The 13,445-nt window shown below is 33.1% G+C and overlaps 1 protein-coding gene across 6 annotated transcripts in view; it reads left to right on the top strand.

Moving 5' to 3' along the window:
- LOC149801422 (tubulin polyglutamylase ttll6-like) overlaps positions 1-13,445 on the top strand; it is a 156,081-nt gene that overhangs the window by 75,437 nt on the left and 67,199 nt on the right. For 5 of the 6 annotated variants that reach the window (XM_089955530.1, XM_089955528.1, XM_089955527.1 and 2 more), the window contains exons 13-14: positions 2,213-2,390; positions 5,616-5,846. In XM_089955530.1, the coding sequence (XP_089811656.1) occupies positions 2,213-2,390; positions 5,616-5,846 (409 nt within the window). Of the gene's footprint in view, positions 1-2,212; positions 2,391-5,615; positions 5,847-9,901; positions 9,992-13,445 lie in introns of all 6 variants that reach the window. The other variant, XM_089955529.1, reaches the window with a different exon arrangement.

The following is a 13,445-nucleotide window of genomic DNA, read 5'->3' as shown; positions in this document are numbered from 1 at the left end:
TTTCATTCCTATATTTTCACATGTAATAAATATATTCTTATATTTTTACATATGAAAGTACAAGAGTTCCCATCATTCTGTACGACGTTGTACTGTGTGTGACAAAATAATTTATGCTTAGAGCCAGAAAATGTGCACTTTGTGAGCTAGAACAAAACTATTTACCTTTATGACATGGAAAATCTTTTTTTGCAGAAGAAATTCATAGAAGAAATTCAGCTGTATCATTCATGTCACTATCAAGTTATTTCCCTTTACTACCTTAGCATGAATTTAAAAAGTTATGTAATGTATTTGCTGAACTGGACTTGCCTTATGTGTACAAAATGTCAAAATTGTAATTTATTACAGCAAATTAAGGTATCCCAAGTCTACCATCTCTTAAGCTGATGATTTTTGTATGATCAGCCTATGAAAATGATATGAATTTGCCAAAAATGTGGGTGGTGGTGTTGTGTGTAGAGTTAGTTTAAGCTTCTTAGATTTTATTCCAGAACAGTTCTTGTATATGACATAAAGAATATTTTCTTTTCTTCTGTAAATACCAGATAGAATATGCAGAAAACAATATATTTTAAGTTGTGGTTTTGCAACTCATTGAAATATCATGGGATTTTTTTGGTACCATTTGATGAAATATATCTGGTATTAATGTTTTAAAAGAAAATATCCTCTATTTCTGACATCAGTATTTTAAAATTGATAGGAAAACTTGTTCACTGGCTCCTATAATAAGAAACCACCCATAAGATTATTTAAAATCTGGCTTCTAATGATAAATTGTCCCTAATTCAGGTCATATTTAAGCATCTTGAGTATCAAAATGGAATAAAATTCTATGGTTTCATAAGAAAAATGTACATGTTTGAAGAGATGATCTTTACTACTGCAAGCTCTAATGGACAAAATATACAGTCTCTGTTGTTAAAATGTATTTAAAAAATGTAATTTCATCATCTCAATCATCATCATCATCATCAATATTATGAGTAGTAATTGACCTCTCTGGTAGCCTAGTGGTTGAAGCATCCACTTATAAAAATGGTACTAACAGCTGCATCGTTAGGCACTCAGCATTAAGAGGTAAGTGCTAGGACTGGTCGGCCTGTTTTCAGGATAATGTGACTGGGTGGGACATGATGCTACATGTCTGCAGCATGATGCCCCAGTGCTAGACTTCATAAACTGCCACACTGTAGACATCATAGCAATATGACTGAAAAATTGTTCAAGCTATGTTAAAAATCCAAATCACACACACATACACACTCCGTAGTAAATTGTAATAGTGGTTGTATAGCTTTCCAAGAATCTTTAAGCAAGACTTTACAGTATTGAGGTCTGTACCACTTAAAGCAGGTAAGGATGTTATGACAAACAGCTTGTGTAATAAAATCTTGTGACAAATTTGTGCTGCATATAAATGTTGTAGTGGTGTGGAGACATATGAAAATGCAGACAAATACATCACTGAGTAAAATTTCTTCAGCCATCCGCCATCCCTATTTTATGAGATACTGCTATGCCAAAATTTAAATATGAACATTATGTTAAAAACCCCAACAGGAACAGCATTGCATTTTACCCTGTTGTACCCCTTATGGGAGGTCATGTCTCTTATGAGGACACATTTTCTCAGAGGAATTATTGCTTTGTGAAAGAGAGAACACTGTACATGGTGTTTGTAAAAATGTTGATATCTACGGAGCTTTCCCAAAAAATTGTTATTGCCTCAAGGACAGCTCTCACTAAATTGCGTAATGGAACGAGAAATGTAGAATTGTATGGACTTTTCAAATAAATAATAAGGAAGTCATCTGCAAAATTTAAACAAAATCCAAAAAGAACTTTCTGAGATATTTTGGTTTCAAATTATGATTTATTTCCTATAGTTTAGTCTAAGTTGTAGGAATATTTCTCATATGTCCCACATTATGTCACATGATCAACTACTAACACAAGACCTACACAGATAGCCTTCCTATTGACTATTGTTTGATAAATTGAAGCTAAGCATAGTTAATTGACATATCAGAAAAGTATATTCCAGAAATCAGCATTATGAGAACATGTTGAGGATGGGGTGTGTAATTTTAAGGTGGCTGGTTATGTTAGAATAATAATCATATACATTGTGTTTTCATATGTTTACTGATACACTTAAGAAATTAATTCTTGATTGAAATGCAAGGATCTATTATTTTGTCCCCAGGCAGCAGAGAGAAGACATCAGTAGGAAGAAAGAGAAGTTAGAAGCAATGCTGAAGGGGGGGAAGAAAAACACAACTGGGGTTCGTCCTGAGAGTCCTGGTAGTCGGAGACGGAGATCATTGCGACGAACCACTATGCCAAGTCGCAGATTGATATCATCCTCAAAACCAAGTCTAGAGGTATTACATGTTATTTTTTTTTATTTTTAATTTTTGAGTATAATGAAAAGATTTAGAAATAGCTCTTGTTCTTTGTGGTTTTTGGTGGGGTACTAAAGCAGGATACAAAAGCATATGATTTGATTGTTGATTAATTTTTTTCATTACAGATTTTTTAAAATAAAAAGACAATTTTGACATTGCATGAAACATAATTTACATTATTATTAATCAGAATCATCAAGATATTCCTGTAGACAGTTGATATTGAGGGTTAATTTTGCATATTCTTACATTTGACTTGTCAGATAGTATATGATATGAATTTTTTTAATAAAATTATTCTTCAAAGCCAAATGTCAGATGCAGTGCCACTCAAACCAGCCAATCTTGTTACTCTAATATATGTTTCATATGTAATGATTATGTTGACAGCATGATGGGAATGATTCATTACATGATGTTCAAAAGCTAATTTCGTTATTCACCAGTTGTGTTATTGTAATTGTTTAAACAGGCTCATTATATTAGATTATCAAGGATAAACTAAAATTTAATCCATATTAAAACTTTTCTCATAGTTGCTGATCTTTATCACTAGTGACATCAGAGCCAATATTGCTTTGAAAATGTTAACACGTACAGGCCTATATTTTGTAACCAATTGATGGCTGCATCAAGAAGTGTGACTTTTATAGAGACGTGGTATATAAGAATCCTTGTGTCTGTATTTCCATACAGCTTGCAACTTTGAGAACACAACTAGTCCCACGTTTTTTTTATATCTCTACTAGTCATAGACAGAAGAGCTTTTGGTATGGTCTGTTGTACGTCAGACTCATCTGTCATCTATTGTCTCATGTTTGTCATCTGTCCATCCATTAGCACAAGTTTTGTTATCACTACTCCTCCTAAACCTTTTGAAGGATTGCCTTGAAGCTTTGCACACTCATTCATCCTGTGATAAAGTTCGCTCTAAATGAGAATGTGCTGCTAAACCATCCTATATGACAACCAAAGTGGCCATCTTGAAAATCTTGTTATTGCTACTCCTTTGAATGGATGGTCATATGAACATGAGGTTTTCACTGAAAAACTTCTTATGATCCTTAGTTGGTCCTAAATGAAATTGGTGCTGATCTGACATCCAGTATGGCCACCACAGCAGCCATCTTGAAAATATTGTTGTCACTACCTCTCCTGATTGGTTGCTCATATCAGCATGGTATTTTCCCTAAAAGACTTCTTATGATGTCTAGTTTATCCTAATGAAAAAAGTGCCAATCCGATGTTCAATATGGCTGCCATGGCAGCCATTTGTAACTCTTGCTATTGCTACTTTTCAAGAATGGATGGTCATATCAGCATGGGGTTCTCACTAAAAGATTTCGAATGATGTCAAGTTGGTACTAAATGAAAATGGTGCCAATCTGATGTCCATTATGGCCACCATAGCAGCCATCTTGAAAACTGTATTATCACTAGCCCTCTTGGTTAGATGGTTGTATAAGCATGGTTTTTTTTTATCATGTCTAGCTGGTCCTAAGTAAAAATAGTGCCAATCTGTTGTCCAATATGGCTACCAAGACAGCCATCTCAAAAATCTTGTCACAACTCTACCTGAACTGAAAGTCATGTTGATGTATTTTCACAGAATGACTTATTTTGGTGTCCAGTTGGTCTCACATGAAAATGGTGCTGACCTGACATCCAATATGGCTGCCACAAGAGCCATCTTAAAAAACTTGTTATTGCTTCTCCTGAATGTAAAGTTACATGTTGAAAGTATACTTATCTCCTCTCCAAATGGATGGCTGTATCTGTATGGGGTTTTCACCATCAGACTTATGATGCTTAGCTAAATGGAAATGGTGCCTGTCATACATCCAATATGGCTGCCATAATGACTTTTTAAAAACTCTTGTCAGTACTCCCTCAGGATGGATGATCATTATGACAAAAGGTTTTCAACAGCTACTAAATAAAAATGGTATCAGTCATACATCCAATAATACTACTAGGATGACTATTTTAATAATCTTATTGTCACTACTCCTTCTGAATGGATTATCATTATGGCATGGGCTTTTCACCAGAAGACTTTATTGTTGCTTTTGTTATCCTAAATGAAAATGGTGCCAAGCTGACATCCAGCATGTGTACCACAGCAGCTAATTTTAAAATCTTTTTATCACTGTAGAACATCATAGATGATTTCAACACATGACAGTTAAAGGATGAAGTAGTTTATCTTGATTTGTAGAAATTCTTTGTGCCCATTAGAGCATCAATCCCTTCAAGGGACTCTTGTTAGAGATTGCCATGAAACTTGGAATGTATTATGGCCATCACCTGAAGATGCACATGTCAACAAAACATATGTGCTCCTACAATTTTTGTAATAGTTAGTGCCCTTTTTGACATGCATGTGACAAAATCATGTGAAAACAATTAGTCACACATTTTTCTTTTGATCACCATGAAACTTAATAAATGCTATGATGGTAAGAGGCATATCGACAAATCACTGTGCATCTTAGTTTTTGGTATTGCCCTTTCTGTTTTGGAGCCTGATGTAATACATCACAGAATCATGTGAACACTACTCATCCCACAGTTTCAGTCGCTTGTGAAATGTTTCACATGTTATGCCCTTCATCTAAATTTGTGCATATCAACAAATGACTGTCCTCCTGCACATTTTTTGGTGTTATTTTCATTTTGACTTCCAGTTGAAAGCAATCTAAGATAAAATCTTGTGAATACAACTTGCATTGCCATTTTTTATGGGCTGCAAATATCTAAAAACAAGGGAATCTGGAATGGCAAGTAACACATTCCCTGACTCCCTATTTGCTAATATTTGCAGCCTTATGTGTATTGTGGTGTGGAAGGCAGCAGCCAGAGTTCAACTTTTATATAGGCAGTTGGCTCTGACATTACTTTGTCATCATCATAACAGATTTCATCAGCAGAGGGATGGCAGAGACTTGGATTAGACTGTGTATAATTGCATCATTAACTTAGGAGGTTATCTTCCTATTTCAATAGGTACATGGATGAGACTGCATATAATTGCATCATTCACTTAGGAGGTTTTCTTCCCATTTGAATAGGTACTTGGATGAAACTGCATATAATTTGTATCATCCACTTAGGAGGTTATCTTCCCATTTCTGTTTGACTTGGATTAGACTACCTATAATATACATTATCCACTTAGGAGTTATCTTCCCATTTCAATAGATACATGGAAGCGAGTCCTCACGCAGCAATGTTGCTGACCAGCTGATTGACACAACCAAGCCAATGGATATACTTGAGGAGGAAGAACTAGAGAGGATAAGCGGCTTGTTGCAGCGAGACAATTTGGTCCGAGGGCTTGGCATTGTTGAGCATGTGTATCGTCTCCTACACTGTACACCAGGAACCACAGGAGTGCTGAAGTCTGAACCGAGACCGCTACCTCCACCACTGGTAGGTTTTAAGGATTATATGAATAAAGCTAAATATTTATTCTCTGGCCAGAGTTAGTGGATTGCAAAATATAAGTATTGTTTCTTCATTAATAATGGCAGCATGGGCAGTGATGATTTTTTTTTTGTTGCAACCATTAATTTTGGTAGAGTTTAAAAAAATAATTTAATACTTAGCATAACATGGATTTCATAGATCACCATGTCTTACTTGCAAGATACAGTGTTCTTTGAAAGTATTTGATAAATAAATAATCTGTATCTTATTAATTAGTACGAGCTATGATTATCAACATAACATAGTTATGAAGACTTATTGCATTCAGTGACAAAATCCAATAGAAGTCTAACAGAATAATTTAAAATGCCCCTTAGTAGCTTTGCACAAAACAGATGTTCTAAAGCATGAAGAAAAATTTGAACAAATTTTAAATTAAAATATTTTCTTCCACTTACACATTGGACTGTTAAATAATGCATTCAAATTGTTGCAGATTATTGATCATTATTTTAAAATTATTTACTCATGTTGTTATTGTATTATCAAGCGAAATATCTCTACATTTTATTTCTTACTATTTAGAGTTAATTTTTGTTACCTGATCTTTTGTTTTAAAAATATTTGTGGGGAATTCATCAGAGTTAGAATTAGAATAATTAATCAAGAAAAGATCATTGAAATGTATAAAACATAAGCTATATTCAAGCATGTGAAATAAAACAAGAAGCTTTTTGATTGAACATAGCTTTAATATGTTGATGCTACAGTACTAAATCTTTTATTTTTCTTTTGCTGAACACCTGACTTCCTGAAAAAACAGATCGTATAGAAGTAATTGCAATCATGCATTAGTTTCATTTTCAACAAAAGCTTATTTAGAAAATAATCTTTTAAGAGTGATTTCATTGTATTAAACTTTATCCCAGGTTTTAATTACAAATTTCATGGGAAATGAAACAAAATATATATTTTCAACTGCTATTTTTGTACATTAATAAATTCGTCCATCCATTCATTGTCCACACTTTTTGTTTTCTGGGGCAAAACTATTTTTAAAGGTTTTTGTCCATTTCTCCTGTACAAATTTCCCATATATGAAATCTTGAACAAATCCTTCTGTCTTCTAGCAGATATTTTGATGGGGGTGTGTAAATTACTCCTATTTTTAATTGACTATTAGCTGATATGATATGTATGAATGAAATAAGCATTCATTACATTGTCATTCATCACTTAAAGGATCAATTTATAATAATTAAGGAAGTACTGTCTTTATTTTAATTGTCACAGAATTCTCCATCCCTGTCTGTGTTTTCTTGTCTTTAAACTTCCTCTTTTGTGAGACCTACTTATGTATCTACTTCCATTCTAGTTATCATATTAGGAAATTGATGGAATTTTTCACAAAGTGATTGACGTGCAGCTGGACAGCACAACCAATGTGATAAGCTCTTGTTGAAAATGTAAAAAGTGTGTTTCTTTTTTTAAAATTACAAATATACATTTACTTCTCAGCAAAATATAATGGTAAAATATGTATTTTCCACAAATTCTAAATTGAATTTACTTGATTTATTTTATTTCAGTTCTTATGTACTTTGAAGCTTCACAATGGCATTGCACTTTTGTATCCATCTTTGGCACTTTTACATCCATCTCTCATTCTCTCCAGCTTCCAAACAGCTTTTTGCTTCCATACATTTTAAAACCCCTATTTCAAGTTTCTTTGAAAGCATAGAGTGTATACTCAGTACATTTAGTCCATCCATTAATTGGACTTTTGATCAATCCATCAATCATAGATTCTGTTGTGTACAGGTTGATTATTTCAGCTGAATATTTGCAATATGTTATAATGATTACCTACAGAATGTGCATATTTTAAAATCCTATTGCGCTAATGAAGTTTTTTTGAGTTATTTTGCCTTTGATGTACTGACATGCACATCATCATGACTCATAAGTACAGAACAACTCTTGCAATTGGATTGTTAGTATTGAAATTTGGTAAACAGCTTCATGACAAGTAAAAAATACTGACTTGCAGTTCATTCCATCAATCTTATTTGCTCAGTTTTTTCTCTTTCTCTATGGTTATGCCTGTTTTCAATGAGATGCCGTTGGTTGGCATGCATGTACTTTAAACACATTTGTAGTTTCATTTTTCTGATTTACATGTCAGTACTTCTTCATCAGAATCATATCATATTTTGTACATAGACAAGGTTACTGTTTGCTTTATATTTGACCAGGCTCAGTTGACTAACCATTATTAGCTGACTAGGGATAATCTTTTTAGCTTGCACATGATTCCATTCTTCCCAGTAAGATTAATCTAGTTTCTTTACACATTTCTTCAGTTTCCTCCGTTGCTGACAGATTTCAATATTAGCTATGCCTATAACTTGGTAAGTTAGGTTGCAGGTTTTATCACAAGGAAAAGAATGTACTTTGTCAACACACATAAATGTAGGTGGCGGGATTTGAGCTTTGCTCAAGAGCTTGTCTACAGAAAAAATGGAAATGGTGGCACATGTTTACAACTTTTCTTTTTTAGTCATGTTTTGCTGTTTTTATGAGCGGATAAATAGTTGGACTTGAGGATGAAATATAGTCAAGTGTCTTAGCACACATATAGGTCAGAAACATGATGACCATGTCTGCTACACTTTTATTTTTCCTAAAGTGGGCCTCTATAACATTGCCTATACAACAATACACAGTTACTAATTTTCAAACAAAGCTGTTCACTCCAAATAGTTGTTAAAAGAAAATTGCAGTTCCTGGCAGACCTACTGCTACAATTATGGTGCCATACAGCAGGGTATTTTTGTGTTGGAGAAAGTTTATCAATTTTGTACCCCCAGATGGGAAAATAAATCCGAATTAAATATGGCCAACATTCATTTCATGAAACTTTGGAGTAAAACATAACCTAACAGACCCCTGTTTTCTTCTTTGAGAAGATTTTGTATAGTATTCATTTGATTTCTTTATATACTTTATACAAATTACTCATTGTTGACTATATTTGGTATCCGAAGTAAATATTCCTCTCAGGATCACCCACTATTCAGGACAGGTACATACATTGATATATGGCTTCATAATCAATGAATATAATTTACCTAATTGTCATTTCTGATGGTTCAAGACCACCATCATAGAAATATTAAGGACTGTTACAGACATATGACTTGATTGGCAATAATAACTTCATATAAGTAAATAACACATACTATATAAGGGATCAGTACTTGCAAGTGTTTTTGTGTTCCAGTCAAAATCTCAGATTAACAACACTGTTATATTGTTCTATTAATGAACAGGCTGGTGTGTCAGTTAAATGACATTATCTAATTGCATGATTAATTCTTCTTATTTTTCACTTGTTGAATGATATAAAAAAATCCTTTTTTCATAAAATTTATTGAGTTTCTTATATTTGAGAGTGTTAAATGTACATTAGAAATATATTTGCTAGAGGTTGACAGTATTACTGGTTGTCACTGCTAAAACTTAAACCACCTTCTGACAGCAAATGGTAAAATATAACGTGCCAAAATTTAAAACCCTACTTTCAAGTCAAAATTGCAAATTTTATGTCAGCAAAAAAAAATCTGCTATATTTTCCAATTTGATTAATGTAATATTTTATTAACATTAAAGATGTTTTAAGAAGAGTGATAAATGTTGCCTAATTATTAGGATGGAGCTACACCAATAACTCCATTTAATAATTAATGCAGTGAATGTAATTTATTAACCTTAATGGTAAAATCACATATTGTATTTAGGATGAAAATAAAAGTTTAATTTTAGGTTTTTATTATTTGCTCTGTTTTAAACATACTTTTTATCACTCCCAATACATTGCTAGATTTAGTTTGGGTAACTATACTATTAAAAGAAAGAATTTTATTGTTTCCTGTCATGGTGTGATTTGCCATTTTCAAAATCAAGGCATATGTTCTTTGTACAAGATTATTATGATAGTTAGAGTTAAGAATTTTATCAAAATCAAAATTCTTAAATCCTCTCCTTTTAACTCTCAGACATTGGACAGATTTGGAGTCATGTATAGGATTGCTCAACATCGAACTAATAACGGGATGGTTGGTGTCCATTTGCCAACCAACCCAGTGGTAAGAATTAGCTATCATTGGAGCATACAGAGTTATCTGCCTTGATGCCTGCAAAGTTATCTGCCTTATTGCATACAGATTTATCTGCCTTCATGCCTATTTGATAACATATCTTCTGTTTGCTAGTTATGCATTTTTGTAAGAATAGATCACTGCTTGCATATATATATATATATATATACATATATATATATATATATATATATATATATATATATATATATATATATATATATATATATATATATATATATATATATATATATATATATATATATATATATGAGAACAGAGATAATGCTGCACATCAATCTACATGTACTATAATTTATGCACCATTAATACATGTAACATAGGAAAAACAGCATAAATGAACCAGCTGGGTACTCCAATAACTGGCAGAAGTTTTGTCTTTTTTCTCCTTTGTTTCACTTTATGGCCTTACTGTAGTGTTTGATATTTATGTCTCCACATATTGAATTCTTTTCAGACCTATTCCCATCCCCCTAAAACTCTTACTGAAAACTTACATGAAAGTAAGCAAGATAGGAAATTGATCATAAGTTTCAAAATTAGCTCAGCCTCAGATGCCTTAATTCCAGTACTTTTGAGGCTGATTGGTCAAATAAACCTGTCCAATATTGAAGAAAGTTTGGTGACATGTAGGCCATTGTGAAATAAAACTATTTTTTAACTTTCTTCAATTTCAGAAGTCTATCTAGCAATACTGTCAGAACCTGTGTGGTTCTATCTTGTTTCCATTTATCTGTGCTCCTGAGTTGTCTTATTTCTGTTAATTTTTTCACAACTTCCTGTTCTTTTCATGAATAGATAGTACTGCACAAACTCCAGAAGAAATAAAGCAACTCAGATGCACATGGTCTGATGGTCTGACAACTTAGGCTGTGTACTTTTGTGATCCAAATGATGGTTGGAGTTGATCTTTGAGGTTGAGGAGGTCGCACAGAAAATCAACACAGAGCAGCATCAGGGATCAAACCTAGGCTGCAGAGATGCAGTGAGGGTGTGTTGCCACTTCGCTAACCATTTCTTGATTCAAATCATACCTGGAACACCAATGTTTTATTTTCCCCCACATTTTTCATTTGATTATTTACAGTACATTGTGAATTTTGTTTTACCCTTTTGATGAATTTATTGATGTTTTTTTCTTCATGGAGATGGTACTTTATTTAATCAACAACTTTTGATCGTCTTAAAGTTTCTGATCTACACTGTTTTAGAGAAGTTGACAGCCAATGTTTTCAATAAAATTTCACAAAATAATAAAATGTTTGATCTTTTCAGTTATTATTCACCTGGATAGGTAACTAAAGTAATACAAATTAAGTGTTGCAAGTATTAATAACAGATGATTTAATCCTCTTCAAAAGAACCTATCCATAAGCAGACATCTGTTTCTCTTCTGAATCCTAGAAATCTTTGCATAAATAGGCACCTTTACCTCACCTATATTCTAAAAATCTCTCCATAAATAGGTACCTGTACCTCATCTTAGTCCTAGAAATCTTTCCATAAATATGCACCTTTTCCTCATCTACATTCTAAATATCTCTCCATAAATAGACACCTGTACCTCATCTATATTCTAAAAATCTCTCCATAAATAGGCACCTGTACCTCATCTATGTTCTAAATATCTCTCCATAAATAGGCATCTTTACCTCATCTATATTCTACAAATCTCTCTATAAATAAGGTACCTGTACCTCATCTGAATCCTTGAAATCTATCCATAAATAGACACCTGTACCTCATCTATATTCTAAAAATCTCTCCATAAATAGGCACCTGTACCTCATCTATGTTCTAAATATCTCTCCATAAATAGGCATCTTTACCTCATCTATATTCTACAAATCTCTCTATAAATAAGGTACCTGTACCTCATCTGAATCCTTGAAATCTATCCATAAATAGACACCTGTACCTCATCTATATTCTAAATATCTCTCCATAAATATGTACCTGTACCCCATCTATATTCTAAAAATCTCTCCATAAATAAGCACCTGTACCTCATCTGAATCCTAGAAATCTCTCTTTAAATAAATACATGTACCTCATCCATATTCTAAAAATCTCTATAAATAGATACATGTACCTCATCTCTATTCTAAAAATCTGTACATAAATAGGCACATGTACCTCATCTGTGTTCTAAAAATCTCTCCATAAATAGGCACCTGTACCTCATCTGTATTCTAAAAATCTGTACATAAATATGCACCTGTACCTCATCTATATTCTAAAAATCTGTACATAAATAGGCACATATACATCATCTGAATCCTAGAAATCTCCATAAATATGCACCTGTACCTCACCAGTATTCTAAAAATCTGTAAATAGGCACATGTACCTCATCTGTATCCCTGAAATCTATAATAGCTGCTTGTGTTTGTCCACTTTCTTTTCACAAAAATGGAGATATAGTATCAATGTTTTCACTTGTCCTTCTTTGGGTTTGTTCATCCATCCATATACTTTCTTTCTGCTCTTTAACTTTAAAGCCAGTTGAGATCAAGCAATGAAACTTGGTATACAAATATATAATCACTAGAAAATGTGTTGCAAACCAAATTGGGAGTCCTGTCATCAATATCAATCCCATGGTCCTATCTTCAATATCAATCCCACAGTCCTATCTTCAATATCAATCCCACAGTCCTGTCTTCAATATCAATCCCACAGTTCAACATTTTTAGTTTTTACACATTCCCTTCCACTCTATAATGTTAGAACCATTGAAGATGAAGGGATGAAACTTGGTCTAATTGTATATTATTACATGGTCTGTTGCATACAATATTGGGGGGTCTTATCTTCAATGTCACAGCTCAGTATTTTAAGGTTTCTGACACACTTACCTTCCAAAGCAAACCATCAGAGCTGCCTAAGATAAATACATGAATTTGTTAGAGTTATATAACATTACTATACTGGTAATGTGTTTCACATAACAAATTAGGGGTCCTATCTCCAGGGTAAAGGTTATGTCAGAATACTTGAAGTTTTCTGTCACAATTTCATTTCTGTTCTATAACTTTATTGCCATTGGTAATAATTAGATGAGACTTGCTGTACTTATGTGTCATTACTACAAGGTGTGTCACATACACATTGGGAGTCCTATCTTTTCATGGTAAAGGTTATGGTTTAATATGGTAAGTTTTCTGTCGCTTTCCTTTTAATTATGTAATGTTATAACCATTGGATGTAAGGGATAAAACTTCATTTACTTATATAACCTTGCTAGAAGGTATGTTGTATACCAGATAGGTGGACCCATCTCCAAGGTAAAATCACAGCTAAGTGAGTTAGGTTTTTAGTTGTACTTTCCCATTTACTGTCTCGCTTTAAAGTCATTGTAGAAAAAGGGATGAAACTACCTATATATCAGCATTATGAGGTACAACACTGGAGGTCATAT

The sequence above is a fragment of the Sinohyriopsis cumingii genome, chromosome 4 (genome assembly GCF_028554795.1).
Source record: "Sinohyriopsis cumingii isolate HCF-2022 chromosome 4, ASM2855479v2, whole genome shotgun sequence".
Taxonomy (NCBI): Eukaryota; Metazoa; Mollusca; class Bivalvia; order Unionida; family Unionidae; genus Sinohyriopsis; species Sinohyriopsis cumingii.
This window is presented reverse-complemented; position numbering and strand designations above follow the sequence as displayed.